This window comes from Cajanus cajan, chromosome 7 (assembly GCF_000230855.2).
Source record: "Cajanus cajan strain Asha chromosome 7, NIPB_CcT2T_4, whole genome shotgun sequence".
NCBI lineage: Eukaryota > Viridiplantae > Streptophyta > Magnoliopsida > Fabales > Fabaceae > Cajanus > Cajanus cajan.
The window spans coordinates 56,240,431-56,261,903 of record NC_138523.1 but is presented as its reverse complement, the minus strand read 5'-3'; the positions used below and the strand labels follow the sequence as shown (position 1 = coordinate 56,261,903).

The 21,473-nt window shown below is 27.7% G+C and overlaps 1 protein-coding gene and 1 long non-coding RNA gene across 3 annotated transcripts; one reads left to right on the top strand and one right to left on the bottom strand.

Annotated features, from left to right (window-relative positions):
• Positions 1 to 2,146: 2,146 nt before the first annotated feature.
• LOC109794651 (cyclin-D1-1) lies at positions 2,147 to 3,866 on the top strand. Of its 2 annotated transcripts, XM_020354097.3 has the most exons (4): positions 2,149 to 2,558; positions 2,625 to 3,009; positions 3,091 to 3,203; positions 3,348 to 3,866. In XM_020354097.3, the coding sequence occupies exons 1-4, from the start codon at positions 2,394 to 2,396 to the stop codon at positions 3,597 to 3,599; spliced, it is 915 nt and encodes a 304-aa protein (XP_020209686.1). In that variant the 5' UTR covers positions 2,149 to 2,393; the 3' UTR covers positions 3,600 to 3,866. The 2 variants fall into 2 exon arrangements, with proteins under 2 accessions (XP_082916308.1, XP_020209686.1); XM_083060182.1 differs by having other exon boundaries at positions 2,147 to 3,009.
• A 16,051-nt stretch (positions 3,867 to 19,917) lies between these two features.
• LOC145949475 (uncharacterized) lies at positions 19,918 to 21,473 on the bottom strand. The gene is made up of 2 exons (XR_014427685.1): positions 21,097 to 21,473; positions 19,918 to 20,985 (listed from the first exon to the last, which is right to left on the bottom strand). It is a non-coding gene; the product is annotated as an uncharacterized LOC145949475 (long non-coding RNA).

The following is a 21,473-nucleotide window of genomic DNA, read 5'->3' as shown; positions in this document are numbered from 1 at the left end:
GTACCAAACTTTCAATAAAAAAAACATCAAAATATCATAAAAATAATTTAAATGACAAATATATACCAACTAAACATAATTTTAATGTCATAATAATTTTAAAAAATTAAATACACAACTTAATATTAAAATCATAATATTTAAAAAATATTAAATATGAAATCCGCGAACTAGTTCGCGAGCTCGTGGATTAAATCCGCCAAGTCCACAGACTTAACGGGCCGGGCTCAAAAATTAGACATAATCATCCAGATTGGAAAAAAATGAGCCCGTTATCCGCGAAATTCGTGAGCTTACGGACCGGTCCGTGGACCCGGGTCCATCTGCCCACCCCCTACCTGTACAGCGTAACTCTTATTACCAAGTGGATTGTAATATCCAGTTGTTCTGTTAAGTATTACAATGATGAAATGCGTGTACCTATTGTAGTTACGTCCAAGATAACGCAAATTTAACTCCCCTCTTCCTTTGCATCGGAAAGTAAAAAACGTTTGCATATTTTTCTCTCGAAAGTATTCATGGGTCAGAAAGTATAACGTTGCGTAATGATATATATTGGGGTTATCGATGAAAGCACGTCTAAAAAGTTATATATATATATATATGACGAGAGTTCAAACAATATCGATGTAATTTTTATTAAGTGTTACACCGCTTAATAACTTTAAATTAAATATAAATTTTGTAAATCTAACTGTTAGATTGAAAATTTATCACTTTATATGTGTATATCAAATTTTATTAAAATTGAACAATAACTTTAGGATAATCAAAGTAATCATATTTTAGTATATTTTGAAATAGATATATTACGTTAATTTTGTTTTATAAGAATGAAGTATCAAATCATCTTGGATTAATATAAAATTTTGTATATATAATCTAAAAGTAAAAAATTTTCAATCTAACAGTTGAATTTACAAAATTCACATTTAATTTAAAATTATTGAGTGATGTAACACTTAGTAAAAGTTACATCGGTGTCGTTTGAACTCTATAGATGAGGAGGGATTATTTTACTTTAGAAGTAAGTCTATCTAGATAGATTTACTCTGTTCAATAACTCATGTTCTATATCAAATTTCAACGATCCAACCGTTCAATTTAAAGTTCTTAATGCATAGATCAAATCTGAAAATTTTTATAAAATTTAAAAGTTATTTGATACTTCATTTCATTAATTCAAATTCACGGATAATCATGAAATCATTTTATACATTGATTCAAATTAGGGGTGTGCAAAAAATCCAAATTGATCTGAACCGATTCATAACCGATCCGATCCATATTGAAAAATCCGATCCATTTTGAAAAAAAATCCGAACCGAACCACTTTATAAAACCGGTTCATTTATCTGATCCATTTTTACAAAGTGGATCGGTTCGGTTCGGTTTGGTTTTCTAGAAAAACCGATCCATATATGAGTAAAAAAGTGGATAACTGCACCGCACCGAACCGATCCAATTTCAAAAAAACCGATCCATATTTTAGAAAAACCAAACCGATCCACTTTATAAAAAATGGATCGGTTAACCGATCCACTTTTATAAAACGGTTCAGTTCGATTTGGATCGGTTTTTTGAAAAAATCGATCCATGAACACCCCTAATTCAAATTAATGAAACAAAGTATTAAATAATTTTCAAAATTTCTAAAAATTTACAGATTTGATCTATGCATTAAGAACTTTAAATTGAATGGTTAGATCGTTAAAATTTGATATAGAACATGAGTTATTGAACGAAGTAAGTTTAGGTAAATTTACTCCTAGAATAAAAAGATGTCTCTTCTATACATACATATATATATATAAGGGTTATAATTACACCGGTATAACTTTTACCAAATATTACACTGCTCAATAACTTTATATTTAATGTGAATTTTGTAAATCTAATTGTTAGATTGAAAGTTTATATCACTTTATATGTATATATCAAATTTTGTTAAAATTAAACAATAATTTAAAAGTGATTAAAGTTTTTATATTTTAGTATATTTTAAAATAGATATATTATATTAATTTTATAAAATTTTATTTTATAAAAATGAAATATTAAAGTGAATGGGATTGATTATTATGAAGAATGAGTATTTTATACTAGTAGTTCTGATAAATAGGAAATAGGAAATAAGGAGAGGTGTGAAGAGGGAAGAATGTGGACAGATAAATCACCACTCCACCGCATATGTCACTGCCATTAATACATACAACCATTCTCCATTCTCCATTCTCCATACTCCATTCTCTCTCCTCTGTCTTGTCTATGCTTGACAACTCCTCGTTTCTGCGAAAAAGAAAAGAGAAAAAACACTTCAATATGTCGAAAACAAACCCATAAGACCCAGCCATGATCCAACACCCCCTTCTCATTCTCAACCCACCGCCGCAATGTCTCTATCGCCGCCCCATTTCCACGACGAGCACGACGAAGCCATCGGCTCCCTCCTCCTGGCAGAGAGGCACCACATGCCGGAAAACGACTACCTCCGGCGGTGCCGCGAGCGCTCCGTGGACGTGAGCGGGCGGGTGGAGGCCGTGAACTGGATCTTAAAGGTAGGGCGGCCTGTAGCGTTAGAATTGGATCTTAACTGGATGTTTAACAAGTGTTGGGCAATGCAGGTGCAGGCATTCTACGAGTTCCGTCCCGTGACGGCGTTTCTCTCCGTCAACTATTTGGACCGTTTCCTCTCGTGCTGTTCTCTTCCGAGTGAGAGTGGGTGGGCGTTTCAGCTTCTATCCGTCGCATGCCTCTCTCTCGCTGCCAAAATGGAAGAGTCTCATGTCCCCTTCTTACTGGACCTCCAATTGTTCCACCCCACCTTCATCTTCCACCCCAAAACAGTCCAAAGAATGGAGCTTTGGGTCATGACTCATCTCAAATGGAGACTCCGCTCCGTTACGCCCTTCGATTACCTTCATTATTTCATCTCCAACCTCCCCTCCTCATCTTCTACCATCGATCACTTCTCCACTGCCTCCAACCTCATTCTCAGCACCACCCGTGGTACATACTACATACCTCTAACTCCCATCCTATTCTTTTTCCTTTTACTTTTCCTTCAACGTCTTTTTTCAATTCTGCCAGTGCATCACTTCTTGGCCTTTGCGCCCTCCACCGTCGCTGCCGCCGCCGTCCTCTGCTCCGCCGGTTATAACGCCCAACAATTGCCGCTCTCTTTTCATCACAGACTAAACCAAGTAATTTATTCCATTTCTTTCTTCTTCATCATTATTAATTGAGGTGTGTGTGTGTGTGTGTGTTACAGACTTATTGGGTGATGACGAGGCTGTTTGGTTGTTTGTTTATTATTTTTGCAATGAATCTTTGTTCTTCGGGGACAGGAAATGGTGAGATGCTGTCACCAACTAATGGAGGAGTACGTGCTGGACACGTGTCTCGCATCCACTTCCACCATCAAACCCACAATAGCCGAACCCACGTCGCCGTCAAGCCCCGTCGGCGTCCTCGACGCCGCCACCTGTGCCAGCTGTGACACCCCTTCCGACAGAAATTTCGCTGCCTCAACCCACCAACAAGCCGAGCCGCCAAATAAACGGCCCCGACCCTCTACTCCCGATGTACCCCAGCGCTAGATAACGTAACACCGCAACTTCCAACCCGGTCCCGGGCCCCGCCATTATATATATATCATATATCATATTCATATTCATATATTATAAATTGTTGTTATTATTATTGTTACAGATACATTATAATATATATGTCTTCTTTTCTGGGGTATCTTTTGTCAGTGAAAGAGGTTACTTACTTTGTGGTTTTTCATATTTATATCCTGATAACTTTTATCAAGTGTTCATTATAATTTTTAATTTATTATTGTGCCATAGTTTTAACTTGTATTGATTGAATGATGATGCTCTTGCCCTAATAATTGAGGATCTAATGACTTGTGTTTGGTTCAATACTGCAACGTTTGTTTGAACCGTGTTTATATCATTCCTGCTGGCGAAAGTACGGCATGGGTCAGGGAAGCATTGGGCTTGAAACTTGAAAGGGGGAGTTTTTGGGTGATTGGGCCTAACAGGGCAGCGGGGTGAGCCACGTAAACGACAAGTGGGCCCACTCTTAGATCTGGAATCATGGAGGGATATTACTGTAAATGGGTGTGAGGGAAGTGAGTGACGTGGGCATGACGGGTTAGTGCCACGTAATGGAAACGAAAGAGAAATTTAGGAGGGAAAAGATACGAGTGGGGGTAGGGTCAAAGAGAGATATGATTTGACGAATGGCAAGGGAAAGGGGAAACGGTGTTGGGGGGTCACATACATCAAATCATTCACATCACGTCCTGCTAGAGTAATAAGACAATGGTCTGTGGTATTGGTCTATGTAGGAATAGGTATAGCCGTATAGGATTGTAGGTGAGGGAACAAACAAGGAACCAAAAAGGTGCTGTTGAGAATAACGAGACCTTTGGACTTTGGACTACGTTATCCTCGTTATTAAATAACCTAACACACCACGGGTAGAGACACTATTCCGGGTAAAGACAAAGATTTTCGTTATGGTTGACCTATTCTTTGTGTGTCTGTTGTGTTAATATATTTTTTTTTTTTAATCTTGTTCACTGTGAATGTTGTTATAAATGCAAGCTTAGAAAATGACTTGTTTGTAATGTATGTTTTTATATCTGCGATTATTTCCACATAAGTAACACAATGCTTGCAATAATTGATCAAATGAACAAATGGGCTGTGACCTAGTTGGTTAGTAAATGAAGATGTATATTGAGCCTTACGGTGTAAAGAGACTAAAATGAATTGGAGTTTTAAACGTCGGGTATTTTTTCGAGCGCAAATGTGACCATTTACGAGGTTGAGTGCAGGGTGTCGTGTCGCAGACTTCACAATTCCAATTGATATTTTGATTTTAGATGTATCTTCGTGTTTTAGCTTTAAGGCTGTGGATCCCTTTACATTGGGAATGAATGATCCGCGCTCAAACTAGGATAAAAATGAGTAAATAATTAGCAAGTTTAGAAGCTTAGGACAGATATTGTTTGTTTGAAAAAGGCCAAAAAGAAGAATATGGGAAAGTTTAGGGGCTAAAAAATTTGAGTTGTAGCTAGCTTGTGTTTGTGAATACTATATTGGGAATAGGAAGGAAATTTAATTGGATTGGTTTTGGGTCCATGACATGCAAGTTTTGTTTAGGGTAGTGATTGAGTACCGTACAGTTATTACTTATTTGTATTAGTTTAGTTTGTGTGTAAGTTGGTCAATTTCACATTCCAGGCTGGAGATGGGACCCTTGTGATCAGCATTTTTTACGGCAGTGCAGGACGCGTGTGCACGACATAATATCATGTCTACTTTCTAGATAACATTTTTCAAACAACACGGGGGTTTCACAATTCAGACTTCCATCCACTTATCAAATCATCTTTTATTTTATTAATGAGCAATGATACACTGTTTTCCGAATCACGTTTCAAATATTAAAATATTATTATTTTTAATAAATTTATTATAAAATAATTATTTAATTTAATATTTTATAATTTAAATTATTATATTAATCGTTCATAATGAATTTCGGAAGATGTTTTCAGAAGTTCTATCATTTTTCTTTATTAATAGCATATTTTTAATTTTTACTACAATATTTTTCAAAAGAAAATACTGAACTTTTTAATCCTGAAGAGTCTATGGAAATTTATTACTTAAATGGTTGAATAGGGTTGTTTTCAAATTATTTTTGAAAATAGTGATCAATAAGAGTGTCTTTGATTAACATGATATCACTTTCTATCATATTATCTTTTTATTTTAATAATAATTTAAATGTGACTCAGAAATGGAGTTAAGTTGTTTTTTTTTTCTTATAGTGTTCTTACTTTAAAGGGGTATTTTTTTTTATATTTTTTTTGCATAGTGTCTCTACAAGGATTGAAGATTTAATTTAATTTATTATAATTATTATTTAAGTGTTATTATAGGATTTGGGGACTTAATTTTAATTTTCTTATTATATAAGTGTCGTTGCAAGGATTGGGAACTTAATTATTATTTTTTTATTTTTTATTATGTAAGTGCCATTATGTTTTTATAATTTTTTTAAGTCTTGCTATCCCCTTTGGAAAACCTTTTTGTTTTTAGTGTTATTATCCTCATTGGGAAATCTGTGTTTTTCTTCTTTTTCTAGTGTTGTTAGTTGCTAGTCCCCTGCCCATTTTCTATTTTTAAAATAATGTTTTGGTCCTTTATACCAGTATTATAAGTTGTGTACGTTTATTTGTAAGATACAGTGGTAAAAACATGATTTTTTTATTACAAATAATTATTATTTCTAATTATTTTAATTTGTGTTGTATTTTTTATTTATTTTAAAGATTCATTATTAGGATATTATGAATCAAATTGTGACTTTTATTTTGCATATCATTACTTGGATATTATGGATAATTTTTAAAGCCACACTTAGAAAAAACAAAAACACAAGTCGCCTAACCACTACAACACTTACATAATAATAAAAATTAAGTTTCTCACTCTTTGTAGCGACACTTAAATAATAACACAAATAAAAATTAAGTCTTTTAGCCCTTGTAGCAATACTTATATAACAAAAATTAAGTCTCCCAACCTATAGCAACACTTCAGTAATAAAAATAAATAAAAATTAAGTCTTCCACTCCTTGTACCAACACTAAAATAATAATAATAATAATAATAATAATAATAAATAAAATAAAATAAAATAATTAGGTCACCGGAGGGTAGCAATACTATGCACAAAAAATTAGGCTATATCCTATGAGGAAAGCGACACTACAATAAAAAAAAAATAAAAACAAAAATAAAAAAATACTAGCACGACTCCATTTTTGAATCACATTTGAATTATTATAAAAAAAAATATATATATATATATATATATATATATATATATATGATAAGAGGTGACTTTATGTTGACCAGCGATACCCTCATTAATTATCCCTTTTTTTAAAATAGTTTAAAAATAATCTCATTTGCATAATTTTTTTTTATAATAAACACCTTTTAGGTCAAAAAGCGAAAATACTACAATATCTTTATTATTAAATAAAAGCTTCTAAAACATGACTAAATAAGGATTAAGAGTCTCACAATGCTAATATTTTATTGGCATGAATATTTTTTAGTTGTGTATATTTTTAACTGTATTAAACATTAAATAAGAATTAAAAAAATTAACTCGTGTAGTAATATTATATACAATATAAAATATAAGCATAAGAAAATAAATTTATTTATTAATTTTAAAATTAAATAAAATGTATACATGCATATTTTTTAATAATAATATGTTTAAATTAATTATTTTTCTCTCAAAAATATTATTTAAAATTTATTTATTTTTATTTTAAATACTTTTATTTTATCAAACAACTATAATAATATAAAAGGAAGAAGTTTTGTAATAACTCCTTTTCCTCCAAAACTTTTTCTATATAAATGTTATTATTATAAAAATAAAATATATGTATTACTCAATTTACTGAAACAAAATGTATAAAATCAATGGTAATAACTACTACGTTCTGTACATATAAAACCTCCCTTCAATAATTCTCTCCGATGAATATGTCCTAAATATTTATTCCTTTCAATAACTCCCTCCTAAATAATATTTTCATTGCCCATTAAGCTAGTCCTTCCATTTTTCATATATTAATGATTTTATTGTAGTCATAAACGTTATAGTAGGATGAATCAACAATGGAATATGAGTCGTATGATCGTGTAACGACTCCTAATCGTTTTCCCATTTAAAAGAGAAAGTTAATTGGATTTTTCTAGTTTTTTTTTTTTTAATCTTTTTCGACTTACTTTGAAGGTGAGTGAGGGCACATGACAATATTTTTTTTTCTCTTTATTCTCCAATTCTTTTATGTTTGTGAATATATGACATTAATTTTATGGTTTTTTTTTTCTAAAAAGTTTCCGTGCTTTAAAATCCAATTCATAGACGAGAAATTATTTTTTAGCAAAGTAAATATTTTTTGAAAAAAGATTGAAGGCTTTGAATTTGGGATGAGTTATGTTTGAAGCGATTTAAATAGTCTTTTTTGAAATAGATTGTCACAATTCATCTACCCTCGAAGAAGAAAAAAATTAGGTAAAAATTATAATGAACATAAATATTTTTCATGTTTTGATTATTTGTACATCTTCATATTCTTTTGAACCGGTTATAATGAAAACATAATAGCAATACACATCAAACATTGTTAGAAACCTATTGACGACATCCATCTCGAGATCCATTTATCATTTTACTTTTTCAAAATTTTCTATTTATTTTTTAATATTAATTTATTTTTTGTTTTAATTTCATTGTAGTTTAAGTTATGTCGCTAAAAGAATATCAATTCTTATGTTTCATTGTGATCCTTGATATTTTCATAAAATTATGATAATTGTGATAATGTTGTACTATTACTGTTAATAATAGTAATCATAAATATTGTAGTATTTACATTATTTTTTCATGTGACTAATTTATAAAAAAATTTCTAATAAATTTTTCTTGCTCAAATTGAAAGGAGTATAAATATTAGATAAAAGAAGAATGCATATAATAATATCACACTATCAAATGTTTTTTTTAGTGAATACACTAATAATTATAAATATTTAAGGAAAAAAATATTGAAAGATTTAATTAAAAAAATTGAATGCGCACAGTATGCGAAAAAATTGAATAAAATAAAATAAATATTGAATTAATTATATTAATTTTATTTAAAAATACACAATTTTTGTATAATAAAAAGTAATGAAGTTAATTTATATCGATGAAACAAAATTAAATTTTAAATTATAATATTATTCTTTTTGTAAATAAATTATAATATTATTTTAATCATACTTTTTTTAGACATATATAATATAAATGTTTCAACTTATATAATAATTATAAAGAAAAAAATAAATTTTATGCTAAGCAGGTTATCGAAATAATTCGTAGATCACCCGAATATTTATCTAATGCATATAATAGCATTAATTTTGCAAATCTTTTTGGTTGGTCTAACATTTACTTTGTAAATCTAATTTGTGGATGAAAGTAGAGGGGCCACTGAGGAAAATGGAGTCCACAGTTCTGTGATAAGAAGCTACAGAGACACAGGCACAGCACAGTCTTTTTGAAGAGTTAATTAGAAAAATGTGAGTGGGGTTGTATTAGACCTCACCATGGGAATACATTCGAAGCACCCAAGACCCACATTCTTCATGCCCAATTAAGTTTAGCCCATAGGATAGGAATACCCTAAAATGATGTGAATGGCAAATTAAAGCTAAGCATAAACATAAACTATATTAATATTTCAAAGACACTGAGCGTGACCATGATTACTAGTAACCCATAAAGTGGGTAAGAAGTGATGTGGCAGTGATGTTCCAAGGTGGGCAACCTGACCCGGCTCTAGGTCAGGGTCAGACTTAGCAGGAACACTGGCGGGCAGCATGGGAAACAGTACAATTTCATCAATTCTTTGACCAAACATTTATCAAAAACAGTTCACTTCAGCCAGCTGGAGATTTATTTACTTTTGGGAAAATAACCTTTTAACTTTAATCTCTTTAAATTTTTTGTTAGCATCGATATTTTTTATTGAGGATCTCTTTGATTTAAATGATGGTAGGCAGAATTTTAATGGAGGTAGAGAAAGGGACGGGAGGAGAGTGTAGGAGTTAGAATTTATGTTTAGTTGAGAGATATGAAAAAAAACATGTTTTAATGAAAAAGTTGAGAGATAGTAACTTTTCTTTTATTTAGTTTATAAGAAAAAATAAATTTTAAAAATTAATCTATCTTTATATTTATGTGGTTTTGAATTAAAAAATATAAGTAAAGATATTTTAGACATTATATATATATATAATTAATTTATCTATAAGTAAGTTTACTAAAACTTAATCTACTTAGTAGTTTAAATTTTTTTAAAATTTACAAATCATAATTTATATATTAAAAACTTTTAATTTAACGATTGGGACGTTTTAAGTGAGAAGAACACTTGTTAATATAAGAAGATAAGAATATCTAATAAGAATTTTTAAATTAAAATAAATGACTTAAATTAAAAAATGTTATTACATACTTCCCTCATCATAATTATCTCTATTATTGTAGTCATCATTCTTATTATTGGAATCGTCACTACCACCATCTCCATCGAACCTCTAATACATCACCACCATTGTTGTCATTATCCCTATTACTGCCATTGTTGCCATCATTATTATTGTCGTCACTTCCACCACCATCACCATTGTCACCGTCACCACCACCATTGTCCCACATCCTTAAAGTAAAAGGATGGATATGAATTTATATACATATATGTCTCTATTGGTAAAAAGTCCTTTTGAGCAATGTTCAAAAACAAAATCATGAGAAATTATGCTTAAAGAGAATAATATCTTATCATTATGAAGATATATATATATGTGTGGGAACCCCAACTCGCACAATAAATGATATCAAACTGATGTTTCGACTGGGTGAGTACGATGGTTGATAGTTGGATTCAAATATAGGATTTATTGTATTGAAAATCTTTTTAACGGTAAGTCTATGTATAGAAGAGAGTTTTCCTTGTAACATGAAGGATTAGGAGACATGTTTTACTATTGAGAGTTAAGAACATCTCCAATGGGGTTGCTTATAAGCAACCCCCATTGTAGATGCTCTAACATATACTCATGAACTAACTTATTTTGTAAAACTGGATAAACTTGGTCCTTTATTTAAGAGATTAGTCATTGGAATACAATTAAAATCTCACATCATTACCATATAAGGGTAAACATAATTTATACATACAGTCTTTATTATTTTGAGTGATACCAAAAAAAAATTATAAAAATTTAAGTACAAGATAGACAATATTTTATTAACGTGTATAGATATTTGTGTGAAAACTCTCGGATTGCACAAATTTCACTAGATAGCACACAATATCCTATTTTTTCTATTATTACATTAATCTCTCTGATTATTTGAAAAAAAAACTAAACCGTGTCCTTTTATAAAGTAATTATATGAATTATATATGGTTTTTATCTTTGAGTTTTTGTTGATATTTTATTTTAGCCTCTGGACATATTTATTTTACTAATTTTAGTTCCATAATTTTTGTGAATTTTTATTTTTAGTGTTTGAACATTTGGTCTCTAACATCAAAATTTGTAGTTCTTGGAAAAAAAATTTAGGACTTAATTTAAATAAAATTTGTTTGGAGACTTAAAAAAAAAAATCGACAAAAAAAATCAAGAAACTTACAAAAATTTAGATGTGTGTGGGATAATTTACTCAAATATTTATTATAAAAAAATACAGCAATAGCTTGTTTTTTATTTACAAAATTTAAAATTAGAATTTGAAACACTCATTGTCCACTTCACAAGACAACAACACACAGTGCAACCCAAAAACTCTATTTCTTGCTATGTACAACGAATAATCAAGATTGGAGGTCTAGTTCGTGGAAAAATTTCAATTTATCTTCATGCAAATATAATGTTAACGAAACTAGTCTTTTTCTGGTTAATAATATGTTCTCCAATAATAGAGGGCTCTGCGCTTATCAACAACAAAAAGAAATCATATACATATAGGAATCTGTTTGAACCTTTTGCACTTTCCTTGTGCTAAAATTTTACAAGCATATCAAATGTTCGTGTTTTCCATTATCTTTATTTTTTTATTTTACATTATTTTTATTATAATTCGGTGAATTAACCCCCTAACTTGTAATGGGATGAGCTAAATTAATTATTTCTTTGAATTACAGAAAAAGTAAGACCATTTGAATTATCTTGCCTTTTAACACAGTTTGTATCAATGAGTCAACTTAAGTCAACTAATTTAACTCACTTTAACATCTTTAAATTGAAGTTTATTAGTTTAATGTGATTTTTCTATACTAATATCCAAAACAAATATTGAAATACAAAAGTTATCTAACACGTTTCCAAGTGATTAAAAAATATTTAATAACATATATTTATTATTCTTAACCAATGTTAAGTAAAATCCTATTTAGATTAAATTATCTTTTTAAAATTAATTTAGTTAGTTAAATTACAAGCATGTATTACATGTTTAGGGTTTAGGGTTTATTCCCTTATGAACCAGTAAAAATGGGTGGAAATATATTAATCCACTTTAAATATATGAATGAAAAATACAATCTATTATTATTTATGAACAAGTTAGCGGGTTGATCCATTAAAATTTAATATATATGAAAAAGTAAAAAAAAATCAAAGAAAATAATTTTATACCATATTAATTACTAATTTACTATCCATTTCACTAGTGGACCTAATAGTTTTAACAGCATTACTTGAATTACTTCATCTACTTCCTTAAAAAAAATTGCGTCTATTATTTAGCATTTTTTTCTTTTTCCACATACCTCATTTTCTTATTTGCAATTTTTACATGTATTACTTTGTCTTTTTTCATTTTTTTCATTTCAATAGATAATTTTAATTTTTTTGGCTTTCATTTTACTCTCTTTTCTCTCATCTCTTTTAATTTTCACATACACTTACATCATAGAATTGGTATGCGACAACGTTGTAGGTACATCCAGCTTCTTCAATAGTTTCGGATGTGCTGAGCAAGATGCACGTTTTTTCTGCAAACATTTCAATATTTCGAAAAGTATTTTCTGAAAAATGGAATTAGTGTTCCAAAAAATATTTTTTGAAATTGTAATTTTTTACATACTTTCAAAAAGTATTTTTTGAAATACTAAATTTACCATTCTAAATTTATGAAATTATGTAAAATAGCACACTCCTAAAAAGTATTTTACAAAACACTAATTTTAATGTTCGGAAAGTACTTTTAGTGTTCCAAAAAGTATTTTCCAAAACATTAATTTTAATGTTCAAAAAAATACTTTTAGTGTTTTAAAAAATACTTTTCAAAAGTATGCTAAAAAAATTATTCTAAAAAATAATTTCTGAAACATTAATTTCACTATTTCCTAAAGTATTTTTTGAAAAACTAAAATTATTTGTAATATTAAATATAATGTTGTGTTTTTTTTACGTGTAAATGAATAAGTGTTTGAAAAAAAATACATTTGACTTAGTACCTTCAATATCATTAAGGAAGTTACATAGGCCTATAATGCTATCAAGTACAAATTTTACATTCTAAGTGCATGTAAAAATTAAAAAAAAGAAAAAGGAGAGAATAATAGTGCAAAAACTAAAAAGAGAAGTCAGAAGAGAGTAATATAAAAATTAAAAAAATTAAAATTACATATTGAAATAGTAAGAAATGAGAGAAAGGTAAGTGATACATGTGAAAATTAAAAAAAAAAAAAATTGAGTGAGTAAAGAAGAAAATGTAAAATTTAAATTAATGAAAAAATATTTAGATTTAAAAAAAATGAAGAAAAGAGGTGTATTTATAAAAAACAGAGGTGTAGATATCATCGGCCTCTGGGATGCCGTAAGGATTCCGCGCCCTCGATCCGTATCGATGTAATAGTCCTTTTGCTTGGGCCCAATCCCTCTCCAGCAACAAAAAGAACGTGTATCTCAAGAATTACAAGAAAATAAAACATTTATATTATATTTTTACTGAACCACATTTACATTTTAAGAAATGATTTTTTAAAAGATGGGGAAGATTAAAAAATAAGGAAAATTTATATTTAAAAACTGTTAGAATAAGATTCATAATACTTTTCAAATTTAATCCTCAAAATTTGTATGCATCATTAAGAAAGTTCTAATTTGTTTGCTCAAATATTATTTTTTCTACTGATTTGGTCTTAAAAATATTATTTTAAATTAGTTTATTAAAGATTGCATTTATCATCAAATTAATCTTTTGAAAATATTTTGTTTTTACATAATCATTAATTTTAGATTTTTAACAAGTATCGTCGAACTTATAAATTAATTGGTAAGAGAATTTTTAACTTAATTATTTATATCAAGTTCGAGTAGTGATTGTGTAGTTTGATTAAATATATATTTTTTTTTAAATTACTTCTTATAATAATCTTACTTTACTCGAATCAAATTGTCTATCATGTAGTTTAAACAAACAAAAATTAACTAGTTAATTTGATGAGTTCAAAAGGTGGTATTTTTTTTTTTATTTTTTAAAAGTTATAAAATCTTTAAGAGACTGATATAGGAATTAACTTTTTTTTAAAGTATCATGCGGCGACAAATATAATTTTGAAGAACTAATCTAAATGTTTATTCTAAGATCAACGATGTATAATTCATAAAATAACTCGAAAAAAAAAAAACTACATGTGCAAATTCTCATTTGCGTATGAGAAAATATGCCTTATTTGAAGATGAAATCTAATAAGAAAGGATTATTCTTTTACGATTAAGATAAATTTTGTTTGATTACGTGTATTAAATTCTATTGAAAACAATACTTAAATTAAAGTAAAAAAATTCTATTTATATTAAAGTCAACAACTTCGCCATAAATCTTATACGTAATAATTATTTCCATAATATTAATTTCCTATGAGATTTCTCACAAAAAGAAAATTAAAACGAGCAATTTTGCCATTAATTTTTGGTATAATAAATTTTCTTTTTCTATATATCTGCATGTAATAGTTCATCTTCATAATATTATTTTCTCGTGAGATTTATCACAGAAAAAATAATTGTAGCAAATTAAAACTGTAATGACATAATAAAATATTAATTATTAATTAAATTAAATATTTATTATGAACAACTTTATAATTAATATAAATAATAAAATTACACTAAAATTTCTTTCACAATTTTTTCGTAAAGAATATTTTACCTATAAAAAATTGTAATGAAATTTTATGTAAATTTTTTTATGTAATATAAATAAGAAAAATTACATTATATTTTCTTTCACAAAATTCACGTAAAGAATATTTCACAGATAAGAAATTATAATGGAAATTAACTTAAAAATATTTAATTATAGAAAATTGAATTTGTAACTACATAAATAATGTCATAAAAAAAGCATAACAAAACACTAATTTTATTAATTATGAACAGTTTATTGTAAATATAAATAAAAAACTTTTCAAGTATTATTTCTTCCTAATTCTGAATCATTATTTGAGATTTTCTGCAAAAAAAAATTATGGAAAATTAAAATTGTAACGGCATAAAAAAAATAAAACATGAATTATATTAATTAATAATTATGAACAGTTTTAAAATGAAGAAAAATATATAAACAAAATTAAAAAGGAACATGCAACTATTTTTCTCCAAACAAAATAATTTCTTGTATTATTTTCCCCCGAAACTTTCCAAAAAAAATAATAAAACAGCATTAAAACAAAAAAGAATTAACTATGGACAGTTTTAAAATAAGTATAAAAAAATACACTGAAATTTATTCACAAAATTCGCGTAAATAAAATTTCAATGTATAGGACACTAATATATATTCACGTAAAAAATAATAATTGTTAACTAAATATCCCTCCAAAATAATTTATATTAATTATAAATGGTGTAGCAATATAATCAATATAAAAAAAACAAGTATCTTAATATTAATATAGAAAATTGTGTCCTTCGTATAAAAAACAAATGAAAACACTTTTTTGTCCTAATTATAGGAATGGTTAAAATAATTTTGTAGTCCTTTTAATTTTTTTATTTTTTATTTTTTAGTCTATAGTTAAAATAGACTTTTTAGTTTTTACATTATTTTTTTTCCAATTTATTTTTAGTCATTATAATTTTAAGATAAATTTGTTTACTTCTTATATTTATAATTTTTAAATTATATTAATACCTATTATTTTTTTATATAAAGTTGTCTATTTTGTATTAACGTGGTAAAAGTCTTTTGTAACGATCTGTCTGGCCGTCACACAGCAAAACACCACAACGCCACATTGAAAAGAGCATGCATATATATATAAACAGCTAAAATATATACACAAGGTCTAGCCTGGAGCATAAAATTAATATACAAAATACAGCCCAATTGCTACACTAAGTAGCTAAAACAGCAAAATATCAAAACTATATCCACTGCATCTGTCAGCTACAGAGCTGCCTCTACACATCAGCCTATCCCTGCTCTGCTCCCATACTAGTATGATCATTGCAGACTACATGAAAATAACAAAGGGTAAGCTAGTGAAAAGAATCAACTTATACACATATAATTACAAGAATTATAATCAGTTACAACTATCAGTATATCATCTAGTTCAACAACATCAGCATACAATACATCACAGCATACATCTCTAATCATTCAACAATAACATCAGTAAACAAAAAGCTTACAACAACTCAGCCTTACGGCCTACAACAGTTTATATCAGGATGCAGCACAGCACAGCAGTAACAACAATAACAACATATAACATAACTCAACATTGTACAACACAGCTTAAACATCATAATTCAGCATGAATAACTCACCGCACAACAATATTATAAGTCAGCTTAACAACATTCATCAATAACAGCTCAGCTAAGCAAACATCAACAATTATCAGCATTTTTCAACACATATCAGCCTATAATAGAATCACATCCGCGCCCGGTGCACTCATGATCGCGCCCGGCGTGGTTCAACCAGAGAGCACCAAGGCTCAAACACGCCCGGCGCAATTCTAATTGCGCCTGGCGTGCTAGGAGGTAGAGACTCCAAAGAGCCTCACACACTCGGCGTGCCAAACCTACGTTCGGCGCAAGGAAGGCAGAGACTCCCAAGGAGTATCCACGCCTGGCACCAAGAACAACGCCTGGAGTGATACCAAGCAGCAACTCACCAAGTTCAAAAATTTCCTTCAAAACCTGCAAAACCAAGTCATCCACACACATGCAATCCATCCAAAACTTCACATTTTCATTAAACAACAAGAAAAACATCTCATTTTCAGCATGCAACCATTACACCTCAAAATCCCCAAATTTTCATCAAAACCCTGAAAACCCCGAAAACCCATTTTCATCATTTCAGTTCATCAATCATCAGGAAACCAACCGCAAATGAGTTTATTAACTCATTTCCAACCATTTCAGCCAAGAACCTAGCTTCCCTTACCTCGGTGTGAAGATTCCGAGCTCCGGGAAGAAGAAAGGAAGGAGAAGAAGGAAGTGAAACGGCTCCGGTTTCTCAGCTAGCTCCGCCTACTCTGGATCAGCACCTTCAAACCACAAAGAGAAGAAATCAATAACAAGGATTGAACAGCAAAGTGAGTAGAGAGTGTTGGGGAAGAAAAGTATATGAGGGAGTGCGAATGAGAGTGTGAGTGATAGTGAGGGAGAGAAAAAGGAAGTGAAGGTTGCGGGGGTCTCACATCTTTAATTTATGGGGGTGAAAAATTTAACGCAAGAATTAAAATGATTAAAAAATATAAATATAAATACTACAAATATCTATATTAAACTATAAAGATTAAAAAAGATTGAAAATAATAAGAATAAAGACTAAAAATGTATATTTTAAACTATCTGTCTCTCTTCCTTCCATATCTTTATCTCTCTTTCTCTATCTATCTCATTATTTATAAACCTCGTCAATTTTAATAGTATTATTAAAATCTATTTTATTTTAATAGTTTAATGGTATTTGTTAATACTTATTTATTTTGCATGAAATGAAATAAAATATTTTTATCTTTCTTAATTATAAGATAGCATTTATTTATTTATTAATATTTGAGTAAATAAATATATCTAACAAAATTATTCTAATAAAAAATATTTTTATAAAAATATTTATATATCCAAAAATATACTATTACAATTAAATGTAAAAAATCTTTAATTCTTAAGAATTTAATATAAGTAATTCTAAGAATTTTTTTTAGTAATTAAATAAATTTTAACTATTTATAAGATTTGTAATTCTCAAAAATATGATTATTAAATATGAATTTTTGTTTTTCATTCAAACGCCTCCTAAAGTAATAATTTTTTATTCAAAATATCATAATTTTTCCATTAATTTTTATTATTATTTTCATAATAAAATAATTATTTAAAATATAAAATATAAAATAATTAATTTTGATTTGTAAAATATAATTTCTTAGTAACAAACTAATACAGTAATATATTAACGACTATGTTAATGTACTTAAAAACAACATATGACGGTGGTCCCGTCCCATGATCAGTTCCACTCATTACTTCGTACGAGATTTTAGTCTATTGTACGGACGAACGTATGTGGGAGCGTACGAAGAATTGACGTGATAAATATCGACATGTTTTAATTATTTGAACCGTCATATTATAACTTGTTTTTGGTATATTTGTTTTTTTTTTTGGCATATATCATATTATCACTAATTAGCTATAATACAAAATCTAGTTTTAATATGTTTTTTTTGAGAGCTAGTTTTGATATGTTAGTGGTATTTTAATCAGTATAATGTATGGATTAAATATTTATTATATACAATTAAAATTTATAATAAATTATATATAAATATAAATTATAACTAAAATTTATATAAATAATTATTTTAAAATATATAAATTATATTTTAGATTTATGATAAATAACTTATATTATAATATAAAATTATTTTTATTAATTAATAATTTATTTTAAAATATTAACATTTATTTTTTAGATAATTATGATAAATAAAAATTAAAAAAACCCTTAAAAATTCTAATGTCAAAAAAAATTATTCAAAATATTTTTTAAAAAAAATATGTTTAATATATAGAAATCAATTAATATGTTGATTATATTTTGAGAAAATATTTACTTTAAGTATATTTATAACCCCTAAAAAAATATTAGTTATTATTTGTAATAATAGATATGATTTCATATTAATATAATGATTAAAAATATAATTTTTATATTCAATAATTTTATATTAAATGTGAATTTTATAAATTCAACTACTAGATTGAAATTTTTTTACTCTAGATCATATGTACAAATTTTTTTATTAATCCATAATTATTTGATATTTCATTCTTATAAAATAAATTTGACATAATATATATATATATATATATATATATATATATATATTTTAAAATATAATAAAATATAAATATTTTGATTATCATCAAGTTGTTGTTTAATTTTAACAAAATTTAATATAAACATATAAAATGATATGAAATTATAATTCAATAGTTATATTTAAAAAATTCGCATTTAATATAAAATTATTAAGTAGTATAATACTTAGTAAAAATTATACCAATTTCATTTAAACCCTTCTTATATATATATGTGTATTATAGCGTAAAAATTAGAAAAAAATTGGAGTTTGCGATCACACTTAACGCAATGCAAATCATTCGGATATAATAATATTGATGTCTTAATATTAGTGATCCTAAAATAATAATAATAATAAAAATAATCATTGTGTCATCTAAAAATTCTTATAATTAATTATCTTATATTTCTTTTATTATAAATATTTTATTTGAGTAATATTTATTATTATCTGATAAAGCTCTTTTCTTGAGTTCATATTTAACATTTGTATCGGATCAATCTTATAAATTACTAAAAATAAAAGAGTACTGTATTATTTAAAGTAGTGATACTAACTTTGTCAGAAATGATAAAGTATAACCCAAAAATGTGGAATAAAAAAGAAGACAGATGTTTTCTATTTTTTATTTTTTTGGTTTTGTATATTTCTCGAATTGGAATGTTGCATATTAGAAAAATAATGTAGTTGTAGTGGTGTTTAAAAAAGAAAATAATCCTTTTACATTATTTTTTCACATTTGATTTAGAAATATATTGTCGAAATCAGTTATGACTACAACTAATATGGAAAAAGAACTTTCAGGATCGGTCGTGGACACAAACAATATAAAAGATTATGTAGATAATTATTTATAACTTATGTAGAAAGTAACAAATATGAAATTTTAAAATTGATAAAAAAAAAACCCCTTTTATATTAGCTTATTCTGCATGCGCATGTGAAACTGATTTATAATGTTGAAAACAACTGATGTTAAAAGCCTTTTTTTGGTATTAGTGAGAGATACATACATATGGGAGTTGAGGCAAATAGAAGATGTTAGTCTTTTACAATATAATGAATTACAGTTTGAATCTACGTTGAGTGAGATGTTTAAATTTAGTATTTGAATGTGTCTCCAATAAGATTGTTTTGAAAGGAAGGTATTAGTGAAAAACAAGGAAAAAATTCGTGTATAATTTCTTAAAGAAAAACTATAATAAAATTATAAGTAATTAAAAGATAAGTTTCAATAATATGTGAATAGATTAATTCAAAAATAACATTTCTTGAAAAACTATTATTTACACAATTTATTAAAGGTGTGAATGCTAAAAATATTAATAAAATTAATATAAATATATAAAATATAAATATATATATAGAGAGACATTTTTAACAATAAAATGTAATATGATTGATAGATACTCTTATCATTTAAACATATAATTAAATGTTTGACCCCTGATTGATGTGAAAAGATTAACTTCTTAAATAGATTTAAATAATTCAAAAGATTAGTCCTTATATATTCAAGCTTTATTATTATTTTTTTTATATTTAAATTCTCTCTTCATTCAAATATATAAACATATTATTATACCCTTTTCTATTATTCCTTTTGTTTTCCCTCATGCATAAAAAAAAATTGTGTGATAATTTGCTAGCTGTAGTTGTGGGTAGAGATTTTACCAACTCAATATAGAGAATTAAACCGAGTTGTGGCTTGCACATAGGCAGAGCTGTAAAATATTTAACTGAACTTTTCTTTTCTTTAGAATATTAATGACTGAGAAGTGGATGGTAATATATATTAATTTTGAAAGCATGAATTCTAACATTGACCAGCTAGCTGTCATTAGGTTCAAGAGTAGGCATCTAGTAACCACACCAACACATATTCTAGCCCACATTTTTTAATGTGGATTTCTGGGCTTGCTTGCTGATTCTCAATATACAAGTAAAGCAACGTCTTTCCTCATTTACTGCATAAGGGTCGATCAATAGTGAATATATGAGAAAATTATAAAAGGACACAAAAGTGACCACTGAGTATAGGCTTATTTTACAAAAGAAAAAAAAAAAAAAAGATGTACCTTTCATTATCAATTACCAGCTAATGGAGGTTGACACTTTGGAAGGGGACTAGGTCAAAATATTGATGGGCCCAAAGCTGTTGAGAAGCCTAATATGAGCAATTGCATAGTTATGGCACATATGAGCTGGATTTGAACTGGGATGCAATTAGACATGTCCACAACAGGGTGAAGAAGACAATTATGATGCACAGCATATTGGGAAGTTCCACTTTGGGCAGGTTCCATGTTTACTCCTACATTGCTTGTATTGTTGCACAATGCACTGCAACAAGGGATAACTTGCACATTTTTATAAAAGCCTTTTTCCCTCCTTATTTTGCAATTTGCATCATTATTATTGCCCTTCATGTGCTCTCTCTACAAAACCTTTGCAA

Coding starts and splice junctions, on each gene's coding strand:
- LOC109794651 (XM_083060182.1), top strand. CDS start 2,394: ATGTCTCTATCGCCGCCCCATTTCCACGACGAGCACGACGAAGCCATC. Junction 3,010..3,090: donor CATTCTCAGCACCACCCGTG/GTACATACTACA, acceptor CAATTCTGCCAG/TGCATCACTTCTTGGCCTTT. Junction 3,204..3,347: donor TTCATCACAGACTAAACCAA/GTAATTTATTCC, acceptor CTTCGGGGACAG/GAAATGGTGAGATGCTGTCA.